The sequence below is a fragment of the Syngnathus acus genome, chromosome 2 (genome assembly GCF_901709675.1).
Source record: "Syngnathus acus chromosome 2, fSynAcu1.2, whole genome shotgun sequence".
In the NCBI taxonomy this organism is placed as follows: domain Eukaryota; kingdom Metazoa; phylum Chordata; class Actinopteri; order Syngnathiformes; family Syngnathidae; genus Syngnathus; species Syngnathus acus.
The window spans coordinates 8,398,870-8,421,940 of record NC_051088.1 but is presented as its reverse complement, the minus strand read 5'-3'; the positions used below and the strand labels follow the sequence as shown (position 1 = coordinate 8,421,940).

At 42.2% G+C, this 23,071-nt stretch overlaps 2 protein-coding genes across 2 annotated transcripts; one reads left to right on the top strand and one right to left on the bottom strand.

Annotated features, from left to right (window-relative positions):
• Nucleotides 1-2,878: 2,878 nt before the first annotated feature.
• On the top strand, nt 2,879-8,716 carry perm1 (PPARGC1 and ESRR induced regulator, muscle 1). The gene is made up of 4 exons (XM_037244460.1): nt 2,879-3,011; nt 3,421-6,218; nt 7,008-7,124; nt 7,348-8,716. Exons 2-4 carry the CDS (start codon nt 3,446-3,448, stop codon nt 7,461-7,463), a joined length of 3,006 nt encoding a protein of 1,001 aa, XP_037100355.1. The 5' UTR covers nt 2,879-3,011; nt 3,421-3,445; the 3' UTR covers nt 7,464-8,716.
• Nucleotides 8,717-9,215: 499 nt separating this feature from the next.
• On the bottom strand, nt 9,216-22,620 carry plekhn1 (pleckstrin homology domain containing, family N member 1). The gene is made up of 16 exons (XM_037241369.1): nt 22,415-22,620; nt 20,408-20,498; nt 20,175-20,336; nt 19,070-19,150; nt 18,510-18,600; nt 16,790-16,923; nt 16,277-16,429; nt 15,253-15,333; nt 15,083-15,158; nt 14,360-14,505; nt 12,739-12,885; nt 12,035-12,241; nt 11,570-11,725; nt 11,037-11,306; nt 10,770-10,827; nt 9,216-9,919 (listed from the first exon to the last, which is right to left on the bottom strand). The coding sequence occupies exons 1-16, from the start codon at nt 22,486-22,488 to the stop codon at nt 9,735-9,737; spliced, it is 2,112 nt and encodes a 703-aa protein (XP_037097264.1). The 5' UTR covers nt 22,489-22,620; the 3' UTR covers nt 9,216-9,734.
• Between the last annotated feature and the right edge of the window lie 451 nt (nt 22,621-23,071).

The window sequence follows — 23,071 nt, the reverse complement described above, 5'->3', positions numbered from 1 at the left end:
TTGTTTTTACTGGTATCAGGAGTCAGGCCAGAGACGGCTGGAAGAATCTCAAGCCGTTGTCTGCCGGGCTAAAAATACCCTGTTAATGTGAAACGATGCAGTTGTATGCCTGATGATGACATAGAAGGAAGCAGCGGAGGCGGACAGACCGGTTGCAGCAGGCGTTAAGCGTGTGATGCACGAGTCTCAACACAATGAAGCAATCTGTTCCTTCCAATAAGTGTCTTCAGTCATAAACATGACTAATTCCACAAAACTCAAGAATTTGTGTTAAAGAAATTAATCTATGTTAGTGGTGGGGCTCAGTGACGAGACCTAATTTAATGCATTTTCGTGTGCAGATTGATTGTTCTCAATTTGAACAACAAAAGTCATCGTCAGGCTACTAAAAGGACTACCACTATTTTTTTTCCCAAGCGCACTTGGGAAAAAATATGCTTTAAAAGACACAGATTAGATTGCAGATTAGATTGGAAGGTGACCAGGTCAAAGATAAATAAGGTTACATTGGGATTAAGTAAAAGCACCCAACTTTATCCATTCCCACGCTTAATAGTCTAAGAAAATTACATTACTAAAAATTACCCTAATGAAAAAAATCCATGGTATTGTTCATTTGCACCCACCAGTTAAAACAATCATCAGAATGAAAAAAAAAAGATATAGACAGAGAATAATAATCCACTATATGGACCAGGCATGGGCAAATGTCCCACCAATGAATTGCATTATGCAGAGTTTATCCAGCTGACTTTAAACTACACAGGTAGAAGAAAAACATGCAAACTCCACACATAAAGGCCGGAGCCCTAATTTAAAACCACCACCTCTGAACTGTGAGGTGGATGCATTGAGAGCTGTTATACTTTTTTTTGCATTCTTTTAGACATTTTTCCTCAATTGACATTTTAACAATTAACAAGATTCAACCCCAAAGCCAGGACGCAGGCAGTTTGTAAAACCAGGCCCACTTCATTAGAGCTCTCAAACAATGGTTGTTATGCGCCATCAAGCGGTTTATTTTAAGTAATGCGCCATGTACATTTAATCTATTAATGAGTAAAACGACGAATAGGAAAATAAACTTCCACGTTAATCACGGTGTCTGTCCGTGCAGGTTAATTGTTAAAGGAGTCAAACATCTTTGTCAGTTGCATTATCAGTGACGGTTGAGACAAAGATGCTTTTGTCAGCGTACACCTGATACAATCTCATTATTATCAAGAAACCCGCAGGCACATTTGGCGGCAGTTCTGTTTAAACTGTTGCGAGGAACCAATTATCAACTATAATGAACCAAACGCCACCATCGAAATTCCCGTGTTATTTTAAACACAAATAGTCCAACCTCTTGGAATTGCGCAATCACCCGCAACGCGCATTAAACTTATTAGAGGGTTTAATAATTGCAGTAGATCTGAATTTTTAAATATATGTGAAGAATATCCAATTTTAGCAATAGGCCACAATTTACTGTCCCGGATAATCAATATTCTGCTTAATTTTGAAATTTTGTGGCAGGTTATATTATTAAGGGTAGATCTGAACGAGAAAAAAAAAAGGAAATCAAAATGTGACGAACAGCTCTCAATATAATTAGTGGGGTCGTGGTACTAACTTGTCCCATGTGATAGTAACAAAATAGTATATAGCTATTTTGTTTTTATATCTATTTGTATAAATTAAACTTCTGACATTTATATTTAATGTTACATAAGACAAATTATGAAATGACCCAGATATTTCAGCTGCGTGTCTGTTCTGTGTCAAGAATTCAACTAGTTGTGATTAGTTTAGGAGCCAAACAGTTGAAGCTTGAGTATATTAATTAGGCAAATAAAGATGACTTATAGCCCTTTAAAGTTTTATGTAGTGTTATGCAAGATAGGGATGGAAAAGGACAAAACGAAATGCTGTAATCCCATTTAATTCTTTTATTTTCTTAAATGCAAGATCAGAATTGACTACAGTATATGAGGTTGTATTTTCTGCCAACTGACCAAGTGACCCAAGAGGAAGAGCCGTGATGAATTGACACATGCTGCTGCAATCAAGGCGCATTAGGCATCAACTAAATACAGTTAAGCAGTTAATAATGAGATCAGCACAGGATAGGTTATCTCTGTATCTTTTAGTGTCAGTGACATTAAGACAGCAAGGATGGGCCCTGTCATCACATTGTCCTCACTGATAGGTATAAACAAAGGCTCATCCACCCCCATAGAGAAACAAACCTGCCTAAAGGTATATTTTACAAGAGACTAGCAACCCAAATATTGCTTTTAGCATGACAGATTAGATTTAACTGAAAAGTGTCTATTTATGCCCCATCACTGATCAAATAATTTGTAATGATAAAGATTCACGGATTCTTCCGACACAGATCATTACATAGTGGCTGCAAAATTCAAAAAGTATAATTTTTCAGTCAAATATTTCAATGTGTGTATACCTGAGTGCCAACGACGCAAATGAGACGCACTTGTTGCACCTACTGTCAACCCCTCCACATGCATCCCCACCCCTCAGCCCTGACTCCCATTTCAAACACGCGAGTGGATTAGAATCCAGCGCCTCTCCATTGCATCACACCCGTGACAGGTCAGTTGACTGTCACAAATCCCCCATGACTCACAGCCAATGAGCGACGTGATGCTGGTCAAACGCAAGAATGCATGATAGTAATTCTTTTCCTTCAAGTCGTTTCTAAGATCTGTAACAATGTGACTATAAATGTTGTGGGATAAATTCAAATACTGGACAACAAAGTTAAGCAGCTTCCCAGTTTAAAGTAGTGAAATGTTACTTTAAATAGACGCCACGGCTCTGTTGGAGATGCAGGCACGCCGCGCATAACGTGAGCAGAAGCATGGCTCTATATTTATCAAATCATGAGGCTTGTTGTGACGGGTGCAAAAAAAAGGACGCCCACCTCAAGAAGTGCAACATGGTGCCGTACAAACTGCAGACCTGCGGACCTTCAGAACCTCCCAAGGATCCTAGCAAGTCAGGTAGGAAGCAGGCACATATATTTTATTTATTATGCTTTTAATTAACCAGGTTCGACCCATTGAAAGCAAAGATCTCTTTTCCAAGGGAGACTTGACCTACACTGGCTGCAACACTTATTTTCATTGGCTCTCTTCATTTTAGTGGATGCAATCATTGTTCTCCATGTCGCATTGCATGATGTGATGTAGTTGTTGCAAGATAAGAAATTTAATCGACCATTATCTCGGGCAGACCAGCGGTAGAGAAAATGGATGGATGGATTGTCTTTTAATTGCCACCAAGATTCCCCATACTTTCACAATTCTTCGAAATCATGTTTAAAATGCCAATGTGCTGACTGTCATTCTATTGCTGCTAATGTTTTTTATAGTGCTGTTAAATTGTTACACCTGAAATCTCAATTTTCAGGTTGCACTGAGTGCCCCAAGTTTAAATGGAGGACTTGGAGTTCAGCGTGGAAATCTGTGACCGTGACTGGCAATGCTTTTTTGAGATGTGCGAGGAGTGCGACTTGCATCCTCCATCGCTGGCGACAGCGGACGACTCTGGGCTGAGTGATGGCGATCACACAAAGTCAGCACCGCTAGAACGTGCCCCAGAACCCCATCTGACCGGATGCTACTCAGAGGCCGAATGCTCTTTGGACAACATACATGACTGCAAGGGCTTGGACGTGAAGACCCAACGTGGTGAACCGGCCACCAGTGGAATGGAGAGCATCCTGTCGGGAAGTGAGGAAGATATCCACCTGCAGTCCGTCAATATGTTCTTCGAAGGGGTGACAAAGCGGGCAATCGCTGGCAAAAACAAAGCGTCAAAGCAGCAGGAGGATGGACTTTGCAGCAATGGGATGGAAGCCAGCTCCGAGCTGCCCGCCAGGGATGAAACAATAGTTGTCAAAAAGAACGACCTTGACAAAATGGACACTCTAAAAAAAGCCCAGCTTGTTTCTTATACTTTACAAGAGCCTCCATCCTGCAGCTCAGAACTCATGACTGCCAGGTCAAGTCATACTGAGTCTCTTCATAAACCTGAGGCGTCCTTCAGCCTTCATGTGTCACAAATAACCACAGTCAGCACAAAAGAAGTCCTTAGCCCATCATCATCACCGGCCACCATGAAAAGGAAGAGAAGGAAGAAGAGATCGCACAGCATGCCCACATCCCAGAGTAGACTTGAGCGAAGGACAGATGACGAACAGAGTTTTTCTCCATCCTATCGTGACATCAAGGTATTATCCTCAAATGTGTTGCAAAAAACGGATGAGTTAGCCACAACCGCATTCCCGTGTGGAGGTACCTGTCAACATGGAAGTAATCTAGTGAGCTTTATACATCCAAGTTGTGAAGACCAATTCAATCTAGAAGACAGTAGATCAAAAGTCCAAACACCTACTAGGGGAGCACACTTGGATAATGATGGGGATGATGTGGATGGTGGCCAAGGTGACACCCTATCTGCTGCTAAGTCCGTCCTGGCCGTGGAGGCTTTACATTCTGGCAGAGACGAGCACGCATGGTGTCAAAGACAGACTGAGCACCAGCAACAGCTGGAGATGGAAACTCACCATCAGGACCAAAATAGCCATGACGTTTTGTCCGTAGCGCAAACGCAGAAGTCAACCTTTCCCAATCCAGGACTCCAGATGGGCGAAATCACTCGCTCTCCAGTAGATGAGATGGTAACCAAAGTCACCTGTGCTGAATTAACATCTGACTCCATGGAATTATCAGATCATAAAAGGATTTCATCAGAAAGACCTTCCGGTTTAGCTCTCAAGGAAACAGAACATCACGTAGAAAGGAATAAATGCGATAATGAAGACTGTGAGATTAGCTCTTTTGCCGATCATTTTACACATAAGAAAGAAATAACTCCAGAGTTTGAAAACAAAAGGCCCGTACAGTCACCATCCAATACAAATATTGCTGGCCCATGTTCACGTCCCTGTCAAGATCCCGATCCAGTTGATAGATGTGCCTCAGTCATGGTCACACATGAAGAAAGAGCTCACGGCACAGGACAAATGAGAAGAGATTTAAAGGCCGGAGATGAGGCTGTGCTCTCAACGTCGTGTGCGCCTGAAGATACGCCAAATTCCAAACATCCAATTTTTGTCATGTCTTCTTTTTGGAGTGAGATGGAAAAGCTGACAATTAATGACATCATGGGTCTAAGGAAGACGAATGAGGAGACAGACGAGAGCAATTCCGGTCTTTCCTCCCAATGTGTTAAGTCCAAGGCACTGCCAACTGGTGAGAACACTTGTGGCCATCTTGATTCCACTTCTTCAAAGCTGCTGTGGGAGAACGAACCTGTTGACGTGTATACCGACAAAGCGGAGGAGACTTCGTTCATTGGCTCACCCAGACAAGGAAGCCCACCAAAGAACCTCCGAAAGATATCGAAAAACGCAAGCGTGCACAATCTGCGAGCTTTAGATTCTCTGGAACCGCACAACCAAGCAAAGAAAGGACAAACTTTACAAACGTTAAAAGAAGTTGAGATGAAAGAAGTAGACGAACACGATCTAGCTTCGACGCGCAGCTATAGTTTCTCTCTTTCTGATATATTTCAGTTTCTACTTGGTGGAAAACAACAAATCCACAGCGGATCAGTGAAAGATGACGTCAACATGGATGGAAATTCACTCCCAGAAACTTACGATCATTTCTTTGCAGAGTTTGGGATAGAAAACTTCTTCTACCCTTTTGTTACAGAAGAGGCGCTAGAGCTAACGTCCGCACAGACAAATTTACACTTGCCAGACGCCTATGAGTATTTCTTTGCATCCTCTTCTTCCGACGATTCCACAGGCGAGGAGGAGGAGGAGGAGGAGGATGAAAGTTGTGGTCCAGTGAGGGTGGTAAGCAGGTTTAGCCAAAAACTAAACACCACTCAAACCTTGACGGACAATTATGAGAATTTCTTTTGTGACAGTGACATGCGAGAGAATTTCTTTAGGACAGCGACATTCTCCTTCAGGAATTTTCATCTCACTGGAGGTGCGGTACAAAGCAAGAGGTCACTCCCATCATCAATTGTAGACGTGGGACAGAATACGCAAAGGGCGCATCCTTCTCATGATTTAGGGCACATTGACTTTCCTGATTTGCTCATCCAACAAAGAGAAAACATGATCACCACACGGATGTTGCCGCCACAACTACAATATGAAGACATAGGAAGAGCTGTTCCAAATCCAAGTAAGCTCATAAAAAGTTCATTTGGATTTCGCAATAAGAGGATTTAGATATTCAATATTTTCCAGTCTTGCCTCTTTTCTAATGCAATTGGTACCTAACTCGGCTTGAAGTGCTTCTACTCACTGTTGTGTGGATTTTTTTTTTTTTTTTTTTTACTATGCTTGCTTGGGATCTCTCTTCAGCTTCCTTTTGCCAAATTACAAAAACATGCATGCTATCATAATCGAAGACTAAACTGTCAGTAGGTGTCCCGTGTGAATGGTTGTTTTTCTCTATGCGCCCAGTGGCAACAAGTCCACGGTACAACTCCTATATATAATCTAGCTCACAACAAAGCCTTACAGAAACTGACTGAGGTTAAAAACGTCCCACCATGCTGAATGGGAGCCAGTAGGCGCTGACATTCATAGTGAACACATACAGATTTGAAAAACAAAGAAAATTAAAATATTGGAATAATTTGCAGCAGAAAACAATTAGATAAAACTAATGCTTAGCTAACTTGACTTAAAGAGTGTCCCGTGTCAGCGGAAAGGCATTGGTTATTTAGTTTAGGCAGGTGAATAGGGAGACCGACTGTTTTATCCCACCATGGCCAGGGAGGATTGTATTGCAGTTATTTTTGCAGAACATGTTGGAGATGTGTGATTTTAACTGGGTCATTGTGTGACATGACAGGAAGTGCCAACATATTAGAGTGCTCTAATTCTCAGCTGTTGTTGTACATTTGCCACTGATGGTGGCCATGTCCAGCTTCTACTGTGGAAAACTTTTTGACTTTGTTTACAGGGACAGATGTAGCCCTGCTGCCTCTCAGACAATCAGATATGTGTCTGGTCTGTATTGCGTTCGCTTCCTGGGTGCTGAAAACAGCAAATCCGCAAGTTGGAGACATGTGGAAGGCTGGTATGTATGTTAAAACATAAACTCGGTGTTAAGCATGGGAAAAACATAATATTCGCAATCTGCGTTTGGATTTGTCTATTTAGTGTTAACCTTAATTTTTTTTGTTTACTTAAATTTATATTATTTGAAACTGAACACAGCTCAAGAATGTGTGATTATTTTTGAAGTACAGTTTTGATATCAGTCGCGTGCTGACTGGTTTGTCATTTGTCCTTTCCAACAGTTCTGCTGGCTAATGTAAGCGCTTTGTCAGCCATTCGATACCTGCGGAAGAACATCAAGGTGGAGGTGGAAGACGCTCAGAAGATAGAGCATCTTACCACACACGGGGGTACTTGATCACTTTACTAAGTCTTTTCCTTTTGGGAAAAAAGTAAGCAAGTAGAAGTGACAGACTGACACTATGCTTTGAAGTTTGCTTTTACTATATCATACTGACACAAGAAAATACTGCAAAAGTTGATGGAAGGCAATTCATGCAGCAAAAAAGTAAATCGCTTCTCCTGAAGATTGAGAGGACAAAAGGATATGAGGGAGCAACACTGTTCCTGATAAACTGGCTAGTTCTAAATTTGCTAGTTCAATCATTCAAAAGTTGGAAGCAACAATTGCTGTCACCGAGAGCACCTCAATAGCTTAGCTGACTAATATTGCTAGCACCATTGAGAGAAATTAAACTTCATATTAACAGATGTTTGTATTTTTGTGAAGCAGCTAACAAAGGCATGCCAATAGTCTACAGCTCATACAAGTATACATGATTATCTTGGAGCAGAAAAAGATGTACCTGTGTATTTTGAGGAATTCCGCTGATGATGACATACTCCATCCTGCATGTCCTAAGTGCCAACAAGTCCCTGCATGCTGCAAATCTCCATTTGGGCCAGAAAGTCTTTTCCTTTGTATATTGTGTGTCTTCTGGCCCTGGTTAAAAACAGGAGCAGGTGAACAAAATCATCTTTCTCCCTCCCACTTGAACTGTTCCAGGCAAGCATTGCACAGCAAGTCATCATTATTTTATTTGAGGCTGGCTGTCAATCAAATTTCTTTAGTCACCCAAGCATAATGCAACTAACTCCGAGATGGCGACCACTGAGGTGTTTGAAATCATGGTAAAACATCCATTAAATTGGGAAGCCAAGAATGTGGCAGGCAACTTAGGTAGTAAAGTGATTTGCCTCGCTGCATTTGGGGTGTGGCATAACGTGTGGTGAGTTAATTCGATAAATAAATGCCACTTTGCACAAAAAGTAAATGCAGAATTGCAAACTACTTTTGTTGGCTACTGATTTAAATATTTTAATGCACAAACAAAAAGGACCAAACCCAGTTTTTGATACGCGCGTGCGTCTTTTTGCAGTGACTTGTTTTAATTGGTCACTAAACATGCCTGGGAAAAACGCCTATATATTTTGCTCAAATGTTGTAAGGAATGTTGTATACTATTCAAGCGCTAGAGGGCAGCATATGATCACGAGACATGCAGGAAAATGCATACGTTGACAGAAAAATATTGAAAAAGCACCTTATGCTGTCCTTTCGTGATTTAATCCTGCAGGTGAAAATGTAGAAAAATAAAATGTCTTATTTGATTTTTGTTATGAAACTGTTGTATTTGAGTTGTTGTTGTTGACCCCTCTAAATAAATAAATAAATAAATAAATAATGGAAACAGTGCAGAAAGGCCGAAAAAGTTGTTAGTGTGGAATGTGCACTATCCACCCATGTCATATCCATAGTTCAGTGATTCAGTGAATTTTATCGTAAAATTTACAATTAAAAAAAAAAAAAACGTTGACAATGCAAATAGTAGTTTCAGCTGTCAAACTGTGTAAATGGCCAGGGACTTGTTTTGTCCACCACAGGTCAGCAAGCGCTCAGGACAATTCGTTTTTCAAAGTGAAATATTCCATGTTAACTTAAAAGATAACAGGACACAAATAAGACCTTCAAAGTGACTTTGAGAGGCAGACATTTTTTTTAATATATATATAGTGCATCTGCTTGCATTGGATATCACTAGATTGTGGAGATGTCCAGTAAAAAAAAATCCAAACATCCGTGCAGGTATAATAGAATTAGAAAACACAATTTACCAATAACTCATTTTATCAGTTTATTTTTTGAAAATATAAATAAACAAAAATAATAGACACCACACATGTTTCAGAATGAATGATGCAGTAATAATATTACACTTACATCCAAAATAAACCTCTATTTACAATACAAAAAAAATGTACAGTATTTACAAAAATAATACAATAGATTCATTAGGAAGGGCCTGTGGAATGATTTTCTTGTTTGTTTTAATGAAGGCCCCCCCACCCAAAAGAAAAAAAACCTGCTCTTCTGAACCAAACACAGCCCAAGCAAAAAGTACAATCATTTTACATTATTGTCAAACTAGTTTTCAAATTTATTTGGACTTTTGTATGCCTTAGTGTTTTTAGATACCCCCCCCTTCACATGCCTGCCACCACTAATACTTCTTACTCTACTGTACGCTTACTGGACAACACAGCCTTGCGCTTGTTGGCTTTTATGATCCCTCTGATAGAGATCCGTTGTTTGCACACGTCCAGACAAGTGCCGGCCAATTGTTTTGCTTTATGACCATCTCTGGTCCGTTGCCATGGCACCAAGGCCCCTGGCCCCGCTGTTTAATCCACTCCAGTGTGTCGGAATTCCAGACGTTAGCTGATTCCCTCCAGTGTGGCAATCACCCTCCCAAATGTTGTCGTAGTCTATTTCCTGGTCATCTGGTTCTGTGGGTCTAAGGTATGAATGAAGATCTGTCAGAGTGAGAAAGGATAAGATTTTAGAAATTATTCAAACATGAGGCACAAGTCACTCATATCTGGTAAACATTGTCAACTGTTTTCATACTTGACAAACAATCTTTTTTTCAGAAAGCAGAGCATCACAAAAACTTGCAGCCACTTGCTTGAAGTACGTTCTCTTGCAATATATCAACCAAGGACAAAAGCAGTCAAACATAAGTTCCTGTCTTGTCTCACTACAAACTCCAATTTCAATGAAGTTGGGATGTTGCGTGAAATGTGAATAAAAACAGATTATTTAATTATTTGTAAATTATTTCCAAAGAGAAAGCATTTGCAAATATTCACTCATTTTGAATTTGATGCCCTCATGTTCAACACATTCCAACACAAAGCTGGGACAGGGACAAGTAACGTTTACAAGTTACATCACCTTTCCTTTTAACAACACTCAAAAAACTTTTGGGAAGTGAGGACACTAATTGTTGAAGCTTTGTAGGGAGAAATAGGACGCTCTACTACACACTCCTTAACTATGAAGCCATGCTGTTTTAATGTGCAGAATGTTGCTTGTGTCTCCCTTTCTTTTTTTTCTTTTTTTTTTTTTTAACTTGCCCCAAGTGCTGGCAAACCCAAACTGTGCCACAGGCTTAAGGTCAGGCTCTTATTTTCTGAAACACAAAACCCATCTAAACACAGCTTTGTGGACCTTGTTTTATGCACTGAGAAAAGGGAAATCTCCAAAATGTTCCCACAAAGTTAGAAGCAAAATGACAATTTGATTACTTTGTCCATGACATATTGTAACTTTAAACAAAAGAATGTTTTGTCACACTCATGATCGCATTCCATCAGTCCTTACCTGGTGAGTAACGATACATCTGAGCTGCGTTGATCCCACAGTTGGAGCGGAGGTGTGCCTGTCAACAGATGAGAAAACACAAGAATGTCACTTCCCCACTGTCAGCAACAACAAATATTCTCTTTCATCTGCGGCAAACAATAATATAAGACATCCACAAGAAATATATGCACACATTTATCATTAAGCGAGCCTCCCTTGCATGTTGTCCCACAGCATTCCAGAAACCAGAGCGCCCTGGGAGACGAGCGGCGCTTTCTTTCTCACCTGCTCTTGTCCTTTTGATGGTGCAGTCAGAAGCTTGAGCCTCGACACGGCCTCGACTCTCTGCTCCACTTGTCTCCGGGGGCTCTCAATCGCTAGGCCTGGAGTATGCCCCTGCGAGTTGGTCAGCACCAGGCTTCTCTTCTGGCTGTGCCTGCCCATCGGTGGGGTGCGGAGCTTGAAGGAAGAGGGTGGAACCCAAGAGCTTTGCTGCTGCTGCTGCTGCTGCTGCTGGTGGTGGTGGTACAGATGAGTGGGCTCCTGCCAGCTCTCCTGTTGACGGAGATGATTTGGGTTCGATGAGCATGATTGGTCATATCAATAAAAGTTTTACATGCTTTGGAAAAATTGTGCAGCACTCAACAAAATTCAATTCTAGTTGCCTAAAATTAATTTAATGAACAATGACTTTGGTTATAAAAGATTGACCAATTCACTTGCCCGTTGCTAATCGTTTCCAGACATGCACAGTTCACGTCTTGTTTACATTGATGAAGTTGTGTTGCTGTAAATTGAATCATCAATGACCCACTTACCACTGGCCTTGCTTCATCCAAGGTAAAGATTTCGGGGCTACACGGCACATCGTAGAGTGGGGACAGGGGCTGGCGAGGAGCGCACATGTCTGAGTGTCGCTGCGGGACATTCAAGGAGTAGCCCAAAGACGTCTGAGTTGTGTTCCAGCTGTTTGACTGATCAGAAAAGACCCAGGCATTATGTTTAACGCACAAACGTGTTTGTTTTTATTTTCATACATTTTGACACACTCTCTAAGATCCAAAGTATCATGTAACTGTTGTTTTGCTCATTGAGGTTCATAGGGCTAACGGTTAACCGTTTTCTACTCATTCATCTGTTGTCACGTCTAAGCTTTGCTTCCCACTACGACCGAGCTCGACTTCATGCACTGTTTGTACAGTGACATGTAAGATAAGTCGATAGCCTCAAGGGGGAAACACTGTGAGCACTTATCAAGTTTAGAGGCCGGGCTGACTTATTACCTTGACAAGCAGGCCTTTCTCGAGGCGATGTGGACCAGGGTACGGCGTGCTGTACAGCTGAGGCAGGCCTCCAGAGCTCTCCACAGGCTGGAAGTAGGAGCTGCGCAGCGGCAAAGCTCGTGAGTCACGCTCAAGCTTGGTGTGGGAAGAGAAGCTGCTGGTCCTGCTTCCCAGGCGGGTGGTCTCGGTTGAGGAGGGTCGGCTGTACTGTAGGCAATAAGCGGGGTAGTTGTCAGCAGTGTAATGACACCGACTGTCATTTTAATTAGATGCGTGTGTGTGTCAGCGGCTGAGAAACAAGTCTTATGGGCCTTGTCCAGCAAAAGCTAATTGGAAGTTTTCTCTGCACTGCCTTTCTCTTGGAGGAATGTCACAAAACGTTCTGATGTGCTTCATTATTTCGTCAGTGTGCGTGTGTGAGGGAGAGATTTAAAATAAAGCTTCTACTACTGCTGAATAATCAGTTCCTGCATAAATGGGATCTTGTTTAGGAAGAAATTCCATCGTAATGGTGTTTTCTTTCCTCATCGGCCTTGAGGCGTACCACCTGAGACTATAACAGAAACAGGACTCTTGACCTTGCTTAATCATTAACTTGATGAGCGGGAAAAAAGGTGCTGCTTGGCTCCAGTAAAACAACCGAGAGAGTTTTTCTTATTGTTGACAATTTATGTCCTAAAATTCATTCAATGGTGGCAACTTACACAGAGAGGTTCCGAGTATCCTGGTGAGAATGGGTTTTCTTCATGAGTGGGGAACTGACGGCTCTGGGATCCACGTCCGCTCTGACTGAACTTGAGAGACTCGGGGTAGCCTTGACTGTTTCCGCTCCACCTGTCAAACTGTGGTGCCTACATGGGACACAAGTTTCCACACATTAGCAACAAACATTGAATAGCAATTCATACTGGTTGCAGCTAAGTAGTGCACTACGGAAGTGAGGCATGGGCCCTGAAAACAGAACACGAAGACAAACTAAACAGAGCAGAAATGAGGATGATCAGATGGATGTGTGGTGTGTCAATGAGGGAGGAAAAGACCAGTGCAGAGCTGAGAAAGAAGATGGGAGTGGAGGCCATAGTGGATGTGGTGAGGAGAGGCAGACTGCGATGGTACGGACATGTAGTGAGGAAGGACGAGAACGACTGGGTGAAGAAAGTTATGTCGTATAACGTAGAGGGAACAAGACCCAGTGGCCGACCTAAAAAGACCTGGCAGATGACCGTGGCAGCCGACATGAAGGCACTCGGCATCAACCACGAGATGGCCGTGGACCGTTCCCGGTGGAAGAAGGCCATATCGAGAACCCAGTCCAACCCAGCGGCGCCTGGAAAGCGGACTTTAAACCGATGATGATGATGACTGGTTGCAGCTAAGTAGTGCACTGGACTTTGCCTCAATCTCCTCAAGATGGGACAATTGTTTCCACACAATTGACATAATTGTAAAAAATCCATTAAGTCACTATTCAATGAGCTTTCAACCTCCCTAGTGTCTCAAGTGCACATTCAAAAGACGCATCACAAAGTAAGATTTCTCTGAAAACAAGTACAGGTCCTGTCCTAACTCAGTAAAAATAAACAGAATAATCATGCAGTCATTTTCCTCCATTCATTCATTTTCTGGAGTGCTCATCCATATTAGGTTCACATGTGAGCTGGAGCCTATCCCAGCTGACACATTTACACCAGTGGAAATCTAAGAGTCTTCACCGTCCAATTTTAGGATGTGGGAGGAAGCCAAAGTACCCAGAGAAAACCCATGCAAGCACAGGAAGAACATACAAGGAAGGCCGGAGCCAAGAATCAAAACTCAACCCTCAGATCAGTGAGGTTTATTGTTTTGTTTGTTTAGCACATATTATTATAGCAATAACAGTGCAAGGAGGGAGACGAAGCCTAGGGCTTGTAAAAAAGGTCGACCACAAGACTATCATGTTGCTCACAGTTTTATTTTTCCCGGTATGGATTTCATATTTAATAGAGAGCAATTTAATTTATAATCCTTCCAATGGAGCATAATGGCTTGCTGTCTTGATATTAACCAGTTTCAACTGAGCATTTGGAACTCTGCCTAAGTGACAAGTGGTCATAAGAAAATATGACCCATAAACATACCTAAAAAAGTCAAATAAAAATCAGCACAATTGATGAATGTCAAATGGAAGGAAGAAAAAAGATTTACGTCTTTTAGAAGTCGGGTAATTGCTAGTATCATTGATTTAGTCAACCTGGAGACTCGCAAAACAGGTGTAGATAGATCTACTGCTTTGCTCATCAGCAGCTGTGAATAACGTGATTGTTTGGGCCTGTAAAAAAGTCTCACCTCAGTGTGTGTTGGTGTGTAGATGATGTCATAGACCGGGGGCGGTGGGGTGAGAACGGGCACGTCAGCGACTTTAAAATGTTGGATCCAGTCGCAGAACTCTCTTCTATCCAGACAGGTCACCACTATGGGGTTGATGAGCTTCCCTAGCAACAGAAAAAGGAGAAGGGGGGGGACAAAGCGTGTCATTCGATTCAGTCGTTCAGTGGAATGCGCCACGCTCAGATTGTCATTCATTGCGGATCAAACCAATTCATTCATGGAGGGTTGCACTTTGTGACGTTAGCGCATTCCTGCAAAAGTCCACTTGGGCTAAAATATGCATAGCACTTGAGTGGGACACAATCTCAATATGTATATGCAGTTTTGCAGTTAATGAGGAGTTCAACTTTTTAATAAGTTGTGAATCTGGGTATTCTCCTCCATGTGCTGTCAACACCGCACACGAAACAGATAAAAGCCTGTTTTGTTAGGTCGTGTTTTTAACATTAGGCTACTCCCCTACTTTCATTTTGTTTTGACAGAGAGAGAAAATTAAGCAGATCTTTGAAGAAACCAAATGTTTTTCGAAACCAAACTAATTCATGCACATGCTCTTCAGCTATCACAATATCCCAAACATGCTCTTTCCTCAGTTTACTGATCAATCAGTGTATTGAGATGATATTGTTGCCACGGTTCCGCACTTGTGCATCGTACTGACCCAGCTGTGTGTTTATCTACCTTCGATCATAAAGGTGTTGGGCTTCACGTCTTGGCAGGGTGTGGTCACAGTGATCATGTTGAGTGGAAGCTTCCCCTGACAAAGATAACCATGAAACGTTTGATTAAACAAGGCATGCACACAACTCAGGAGATGGATGGATAGTTATTATTATTATTCTTGTGAATACCTTGTAGAAGAGGCCGTGCTCCTCTTCCGATAAGATGATCAATGTTGACGCGTACATAACCAGTAGTCGGTCACTTTGTTGCTGTCAACAAGAATAGCACCATGTTTCCATCAAGTTGCAGAATTTGGTTCATCTCATATTTTTAACAGCAGACTAAACATAGTAGTCAAATGTTCCGCGGACTGAATGTTCTTGACCTACAGTGTATAAACAAGTCTATTTTCCCACAGCTTTGAAGTTGCACAGGGCATAACGGCATTAAATTCTTTTGCTTTAAAGCTAATGAAACCTGATAACATTTTGCAAACAGATAAGACTGAATGAGAAAAAGCACAGAGGTCATCTTGAGATCTAATCCAACCCTTTTGAAAACATTTTAGACACTTTAATGGTGTGCAGTGAGACCTCGTGGTAAATTTGAGGCATTTAAAGGTCCTGAAAGCGTAGGTTATGTTTCCTCAACCTCGCATAGGGTGTGTCCACAGAGACAGCTGAGAGGTGAGTATAGTTGCTTCCCACACCCACAGTGAATGATTCGGAACAATCCTGGCACGTTGTGGCTTGACTACTGGTTTTTTTTTTTTTGCCCCGCCCCCACCTGATACTGTACAACTTGCTACCTACCACCAAACTCCAACGTAGAGCAGTGATTCTTAAACTTGGGCCTGGGGACCTTTAGAGGGCTGAGTCATCAAAATGATTGCGGTATTTTATTTTTATGTGCAAACTTGGAGATGGGGAGTCGTGCGGTGGTAATAAAATAACAGTACTCGACCAGCTACTCTTTCCTACCGCCGCGTTGGGCCAATGAAAGCGCTGATGGGATTGTGACATATTACATAAATCTGACTGCCGTGATATTGTGTGGCGAAAGTAAAACACGTTACACAATTTGAAAAGTGACTCATCTCCTAAATTATTCAAGTCCTGTCAAAAATTCTATGATCCTAAACACACGTGACGCAACCCCTTTGTATTTTCCCAGGAGGTTTGAAAAGAAAGATCGTGTATGCTCTGTTTGTACCTGACAGGGCAGGTGCTGCAAACGGACTTTGGTGACGTAAGTTATGGGGCCCAGGCTGTCCCGCTGCGAGCCCTCCCACTCATAGATGGGCTCCTTATTGATAGAGTTTCTCAGCTCCTCTCTGCCTGCCGGCGTCTTCTCCTCATGGTTTTGCTACCAAAGACACAAAATGCATCAGGGAAGTTAAACAACAAAGAAAACTCAAGCACCAATAAAGTGTGACACACTTGTGAGTGGTTAGGACTTAGATGACTACTATGATGCGGTCAAGAACGTTCCCTGCTATTCAGCCCTGAGGGAGAGCCTGAAATGACCTACTTGAGTCACTACACACACATCCTGTTTCTTTAGTGCTTGGAGAAAGATTTTTTTCCCCACCAGCACAATTAAAAAAAAAAAAGTTTTTTCTATCTAAAACTTGAGAACTTTAGTTAGACTACACACACACCATTCTAAAATACCATTACAATTCCCGTCAGGGGCAAATGTGACAGGCTGTTTGTGAGAACTTACTTTGACTCTGGTGTAGTTTTCCGGTGCGATAGCATTGCCCCCATTGGCTTCAATGTTTTCTTTAAGAAGGCCAAACCATCGGTCCATTTCTTCTTGGTTGGCACAATAGACAATGATGGGGTTCAGGCTGACACCTGTGAGGAACAAATGGGGGTGGGGGTTGTCATTGCCCAGATAGCTTTGCACTCGAGAGGCTCCCACTTTTCTCCACGTGTTGTGTCTACAATGCAATAAGTGTTAACATATGTGCAAGCCCACACGTCACACAATTTTGCTGAAGATCCCCACAAGAATTTCAAATCATAGCGATCTTGTCCTCCCACACACTGAGAGCCCGGAAGGAATGAGAAAAACTTTCCCTCTATCAGTTGAGCACATACCAGAGATAAACAGCAAAGAAGTTTTATTTAATTGTGCTGGAGATGAATCCTTTTGAAAACGATTACATATCTCACTGTGTCAAAACTGAGCATTATTATCTTCTTGATTTGACTCATTAGATTGTGCAAGTTTGGATGGAGCGTGGATTAAAGCGGGCTTTGGGACTAAAAGGCATTGCTAAAGCTAATAAATTACTCTTAAGCATCTTTCGGAACGCTGTTAACAGTTCCTGGAAGTTTTCTCTCACGCGCCGTTTGCTTCGTCATGCTCTTTACCCGCTGCTACTGCCGTTGACATTGATTTGTGTTTTCAGCAGTAGGGAAAGGAAATGTCTCACATTCATCGCTACATCAGCTCTCTCACTTGACTCAGACTTTCGTCACACTTCCTCCACATGTGTGCTGTTGTCGATGCCTCACATGAAGTAAATAAAGTTTCAGAGCGAGTGGGAACAATGACTGAAATTTAGAACCGTAAAATAACAAGCTTAATCTGGGAAGCCAAGGGCAATATGAATGTGAATAGAAATATGCCAAATATGTGAGAGCATTTTTTTTAGTTTCAATGACCCACTGATATGCCCGCAACGGATTAAATTCCCCCGATTTCTAGCATTGCTGTCCCTTTATTCAATTCAGGTTGTAACCTGCGAGCTCATTATCGTTTGGTAGAAGATGCATTCACAGAGATGTAAATCATTAAGATTTGTCTAATTGATTACCCAGTATGGGATTGAATTGTTTATGTTAGAGATGACGTATGCTGTGTAACAGCTGAGTAAGTAGACATGCATGGATTGCATAATAGTGAGAGTGAGACATTATGGAAGTGACACTGACAAATTCATTTCAATACATTAGACTTGCTCTGTACTTTGGAATACATTACAAGTTAACATGTTTGTATACCGTTTCCCAACTAAAGCATTTAACTTCCACACAGTTTTCCCGTGGATCCGCAGTTTAAAAGTCAAGTGGTATTAGTTTGCGGAATGTATGGTAGAGTGGTGCCAGAAGTCAGTGGTAGCTGGGCTTTTCTGTGCGACAGCTGGCCTCTGTGAACTGCACCTGTTGTCTAACAAGTGAGGCAGCTTTAGGCCCCTGACCAAGGTTAAAGGGGACCCAGCTCTAGTTAGTCTGGGGGTTGAGTAGAGGTGATGAGGGTCACGGCACCTTTGAATTACCGGAATGTGACAACAGGAAATCATTCCAGCATGAATTTTGTGAGTGCAAATCCCGCATTCGCAGTAATATAAAAAGTCACTTTGCAATTTGTATTGTATTAAAAAAACTGCAATGCTGTAATACAAAAATGTGACAACAAAACATAGCATGCTCACCATTTATTTGAAAGGCGTATTCAATGGGTTGGCTGTGGTTGCAGTTCTGTTGCAGGTTGCAGATGGTGAGCTCCTTCAGTGGAAGAGTTCCCTGCACACAAAACAGAAAAAAGAGGACTCATCCGTCATTTTCTGTTCCGTTTTTCCTTCAGTTTTACATTTGTTGGTAAAACCAAATATGAATGGTTGTCTGCTTTGTGTTTTAACTTTCGATCAATCAGTCACCCCTTAACATGTTCTGACAAGAAGACTTCCTTTTCCAAACTGAAACGGAGTTTCACCAAGCCCGCCTTGTAAATGCCGTCATGTATGTACGACTAGACGAGCACTTTGACGAAGCGTTCGGATGATTAATGACTGCTCATGCAGGTGAGGAAACATAATCATACTTTCTGTTTACCAACACACCGTCGGTTGATAAGATAAGTACGTCAAGAGCAGTGACGGCATGACTTCGACCTCTGATTCCAGTGAACATGAAACCTCGTAAAAATGCTGACGTAGTCAAGTAAGCATGGATTTGAAGGAATGAATGATGCTGAAGGGAAAACAAAACTTACCTGGTATGTCAATCCAGGAGTGTTGTTGGACACAAAGTGAAGGTGTGTCTGGAAGAGATCCAGGTAGCAATCGTGGATATCCTGCAGAGGCAACATGAGAAGCTTAAAGTCAAGCTGGACTTGTCACTGTCATTGGCCTTTTTGTGATTACGTTACAGGTGGCGAGCCTGCCGAGCAATATGAGACTTTGAAGACATCAAGATTGCATTGAGGAACCACGTCATGCAACGCAAAAAAATATATATCGTTAAAATAATAATCCTGTAAAGATGTTAGACAAACGGTAAAAATATAGTGATAATGATAAAATAGTGAAAGTGCTAAAAAAAAAAAATCCCTTGCAACTTTTTCGTTTTTTCTGAGAAGAATCATATCGCAGTGTCATGCGCTAGACGAAGAAAAACTTATTTTTAAATCTGGCTTGTCGTGTCAGCTGCTTATTCATCGATGGCTTCAGGGAAATTAGGTTGTGTAACGTTTGGCTTCTGAGAAATAGTAGGAATTATTTGAGTCTCACAATGTGATTACAGAAACATTCTTGGATGCTTTCTTCTGGTCTCTTTCAATGCTTCATTGATTGGCCAGAGCGTAAGAAACATGATTACCTTATGTGTTTTTTTGTTTTTTTTTATTATTGCGTCCAGTTTTCCATCCTTTACCTCATTTTTTTGTTGTTGTTCTGCACAGAATTGTGTCACAGTGCTGATAAATTAAACTTTGCACAAGTTGTCCTCTATCAGGATGTGGGATCAGAAGAGCAAGCTTGTACCCTGAGTTTTTTTTTTCTCCCAGAGATGTTTCACAATTATGACTCGGCAAAGCATGTCCAAACATAAGCTGCGGAACCGATTGGATTGTTCACGGCGAACCACCAAGTCAGTTGCATCACCGAGTTTCTGTGTTTTAATGTTCGCCCAGTAACTTCCTGCGAGGCTGCACCTGCACCTTGCTTTTGACACTTTCCTGTTTGCTACAAATGCGTCATCGGAAGCTAGAGCCCTGTTTTAGTCTTCTTTTGAAGCACCTAATTAAAGTGGATAATTTATGATCATAAAGTTTCATAACAAGAGCATTAGCAAAACAACAAGTTATCAGTTCTACTCACCTGGCAGTGCAAGAAGCGGAAACGAACTTTGGAGCTGTGAATCAGCCGCCCATAATTCTTCACGTTGATGCTGCTCTTTTTCCAGCCACTGGCCGGGTCGTAGGGGAAGGGGGGATCCCATTTGATGTTCTCGATGGTCTGCAGGTCTTTAGAGGACATTTCCTGCAACCAGAGCTCTGATTAAAACCGACATTGCATGAGCACACGATAGGGACGGTGGATTGAGTTTTTACCTTCCTCGGGGTGACGGTGCAGAGGATATTGATGATGCTGTTGGACTTCTCCTGACCCTCTTGGGGGTTCTTCTTGCGAAATAGGCGACTGCTGCTCAAGAGGGAGAAATTCTTGTCAGCGCTTTTTCCTCTAGAGTTTATTATTTTGTTTCCCAAGTGCATTTTGCCGAGGCATTTCCTGTTTACAGGCGTTGCCTGTCATCCACTGTTGTCCCCGGGAGATATAGTCAAGATTCTAAGCGTTAATGATCACATTTACACTTGATTTTATGGTTTCAAATTCCAAGTCATGTGCAGACAATGAGAGGTGGGTCGTAACGTGCTATATTTACCCCATTGCATTTTTAAAGCAACTTTTGGAATTTGGATGCACCATACGTTTTTCTTCGACTTGATGTGTTTCTTAAGAATAATTTCTATTTTTACTGTTACACTGAGCAATTCACGGTAGGATTATTGCTCTTGCGTAGTCTATTTGTTTTGATTCGTCAGACTAGGGCGCTGTCACATGACTCATCATGCCAACATAACCATTTGTGACGTTTGACTCCATTTCACCAATCAAACAAAGCCAGCCAGTCACGACAGCGTGAAATTTCACGTGAAATATGGCAGAAACAATGGCGTGTAACTAATAGTTAGAACATCACCGGGCGGACTCCCAGCCAAAAGTACCTAGAGTTGCACAAGGCAACAGGAATGCAAATTTTGGGCTTCTCTACCCACCTCCGCGGACAACACATCCTAATTATACCTCCGTCTTCATTCCATCAATGCCAGACATTTACCTAATTAGAACAATTGACCCCTGGGCTGCTGATATGCAGAAGAAAATCCGCATTCAATGATCCTCTTTGTTTTGCATGACCCTCGCCTGTTACCATTAGTGTCACATCTTCATGAGGAAGCACCCTCACTGCCTGATAAAGCACTCAAGCAGGGCTGGTGCAGTCTCACATTGAGGTTGATCTGCTTATCTGTGCGTATATGTCTATATACAGCTATGCGCAACAATGTGGGCCTTTGTCTGCGTGGTGGGAATCAAGTTCTGTCTAATCAGGAAGTCACTGACCAGCGTCAATCATTTAAGGCCACTGGTGCTTGGTCGCTACGCTTTTTCGCTTTGTTTCAACAAAGACAAAAGTATGTGAATGATACTCCCAGATGCAATTTGTGGGCATGGCATATAAAAAGAATGTGCATACTGTGCTAAGCAAGCAGTGCATTTACACACCTAACATCCTCTAGCCATTGCTGTGGCATTTAACCACCACGGAACAGGAATTTACTGTGCATACTTAAGGCATTGATCCCTCTTGGAAAGTGTGTTGCTGCTCTGTGTGTGCGTGTGCGCCAGCGCAGTTGTTTACAAAGACAAACCACATTAAAAGCTTCTTTGCAAAATGGTGAAAACCAGAACCTGAATCATCACACAATGCAGGCTACAAGAATTGGTGCAAATAGGAATCAGATGTGTGGATCCAACACTGACTACTGGGGCATGTCCAGACATATAATCCATTGGGATTGAGCAGAACTACTAGATAAACCATCGATTAAGGTTAAGATGATGACAAGCTGATTTTGCTCCATTGGGATCACATATTTTTCCTTAATAAGAATAACTGGCCCCATGTCAACGGGACCATAATAAGGGGGTCATGGCCTGATTTTGTTGTTGGGTCACTAGAATCTCTGACAGCTGGCAGATCATCTTCACACTCACAGAGATGTGCGGAGGAAGCAAATAGTAACCGGATCGTTGACATACAGGGCCAGACGGCCACCAATCAGACACGTCTCGGAACTAAAGCCACTGCTGGCACTATCCCGTGTTACTATGTGATCCTGAAAATGAACAAACCCTCATTCTCAAAGCCTGACAAATGCCAAGAATTCTTTCCATTTAAGATCATGGGCAAAAATAAAAACAGAATAAAGGGAATTTGCACAGGGTACCTTGGTTACCTAAAGACTCAAAAAAAAATCCTTGACGATAGTACTCACCTGTTCCTGCGGATGAAACTTTTGCCAGAGAAGGTGAAGTTGTCCTGGGGCACACATGAAATGCTGCTCCCCATGATGCCACTCTTTGTGTGCTCCTGTGAGTGTCCTGGGTGGAAAAAGTGTGTGATGTTCCTAAATAGGCCGGCGGGGCAGCGTAGTGCACGCCGTGCTCAAGTCAGACTAAATAAAAAACTGCGCGTAGGCAGGCTGACTGTATAGTGAGCGTGTCTGCCTAAAGGGGCGGGGCTTGGGGGTGCGTCATGTGTGTGAATAATCAGCTCGGCTCACAGCCTCACACCTTTTGAGACTTGCCTCTGTCTGTTAAATCTATCCTTGCAGCTACAAAGACAAGTCTCGGGGGGTACGACACAAGTGTGCCGTTTCAAACCTCCAAGAAGACAAATGGGGCTCATTGAAGGTCTCCATTGAAAAAATTGGTGGTCACTGCAAACGGGCTGGATAGTTTGTGTGAAGATGGGAGTGATTCTTCAGTGGCATACCCAGACATGAACACAGCCGTCCACTTTGAGAAATCTGCTCTTTATTGGCGCTCATGTTTTCACATTTTTGGAAATGATGTTTTCTAGGAATTCCTATGTGACACAATTCATCTTCACAGTATCAATGGCAGAAAGAGGCAGGTCGTTGGAGCAGGTT

Coding starts and splice junctions, on each gene's coding strand:
- plekhn1 (XM_037241369.1), bottom strand. CDS start 22,488: ATGGGGAGCAGCATTTCATGTGTGCCCCAGGACAACTTCACCTTCTCT. Junction 16,924..18,509: donor ATACGCCTTTCAAATAAATG/GTGAGCATGCTA, acceptor TGTTCCTCACAG/GTGTCAGCCTGAACCCCATC. Junction 15,334..16,276: donor TGCAGCACCTGCCCTGTCAG/GTACAAACAGAG, acceptor TCTTGTTGACAG/CAACAAAGTGACCGACTACT.
- perm1 (XM_037244460.1), top strand. CDS start 3,446: ATGGAGGACTTGGAGTTCAGCGTGGAAATCTGTGACCGTGACTGGCAA. Junction 6,219..7,007: donor AAGAGCTGTTCCAAATCCAA/GTAAGCTCATAA, acceptor CTTTGTTTACAG/GGACAGATGTAGCCCTGCTG. Junction 7,125..7,347: donor TGGAGACATGTGGAAGGCTG/GTATGTATGTTA, acceptor CCTTTCCAACAG/TTCTGCTGGCTAATGTAAGC.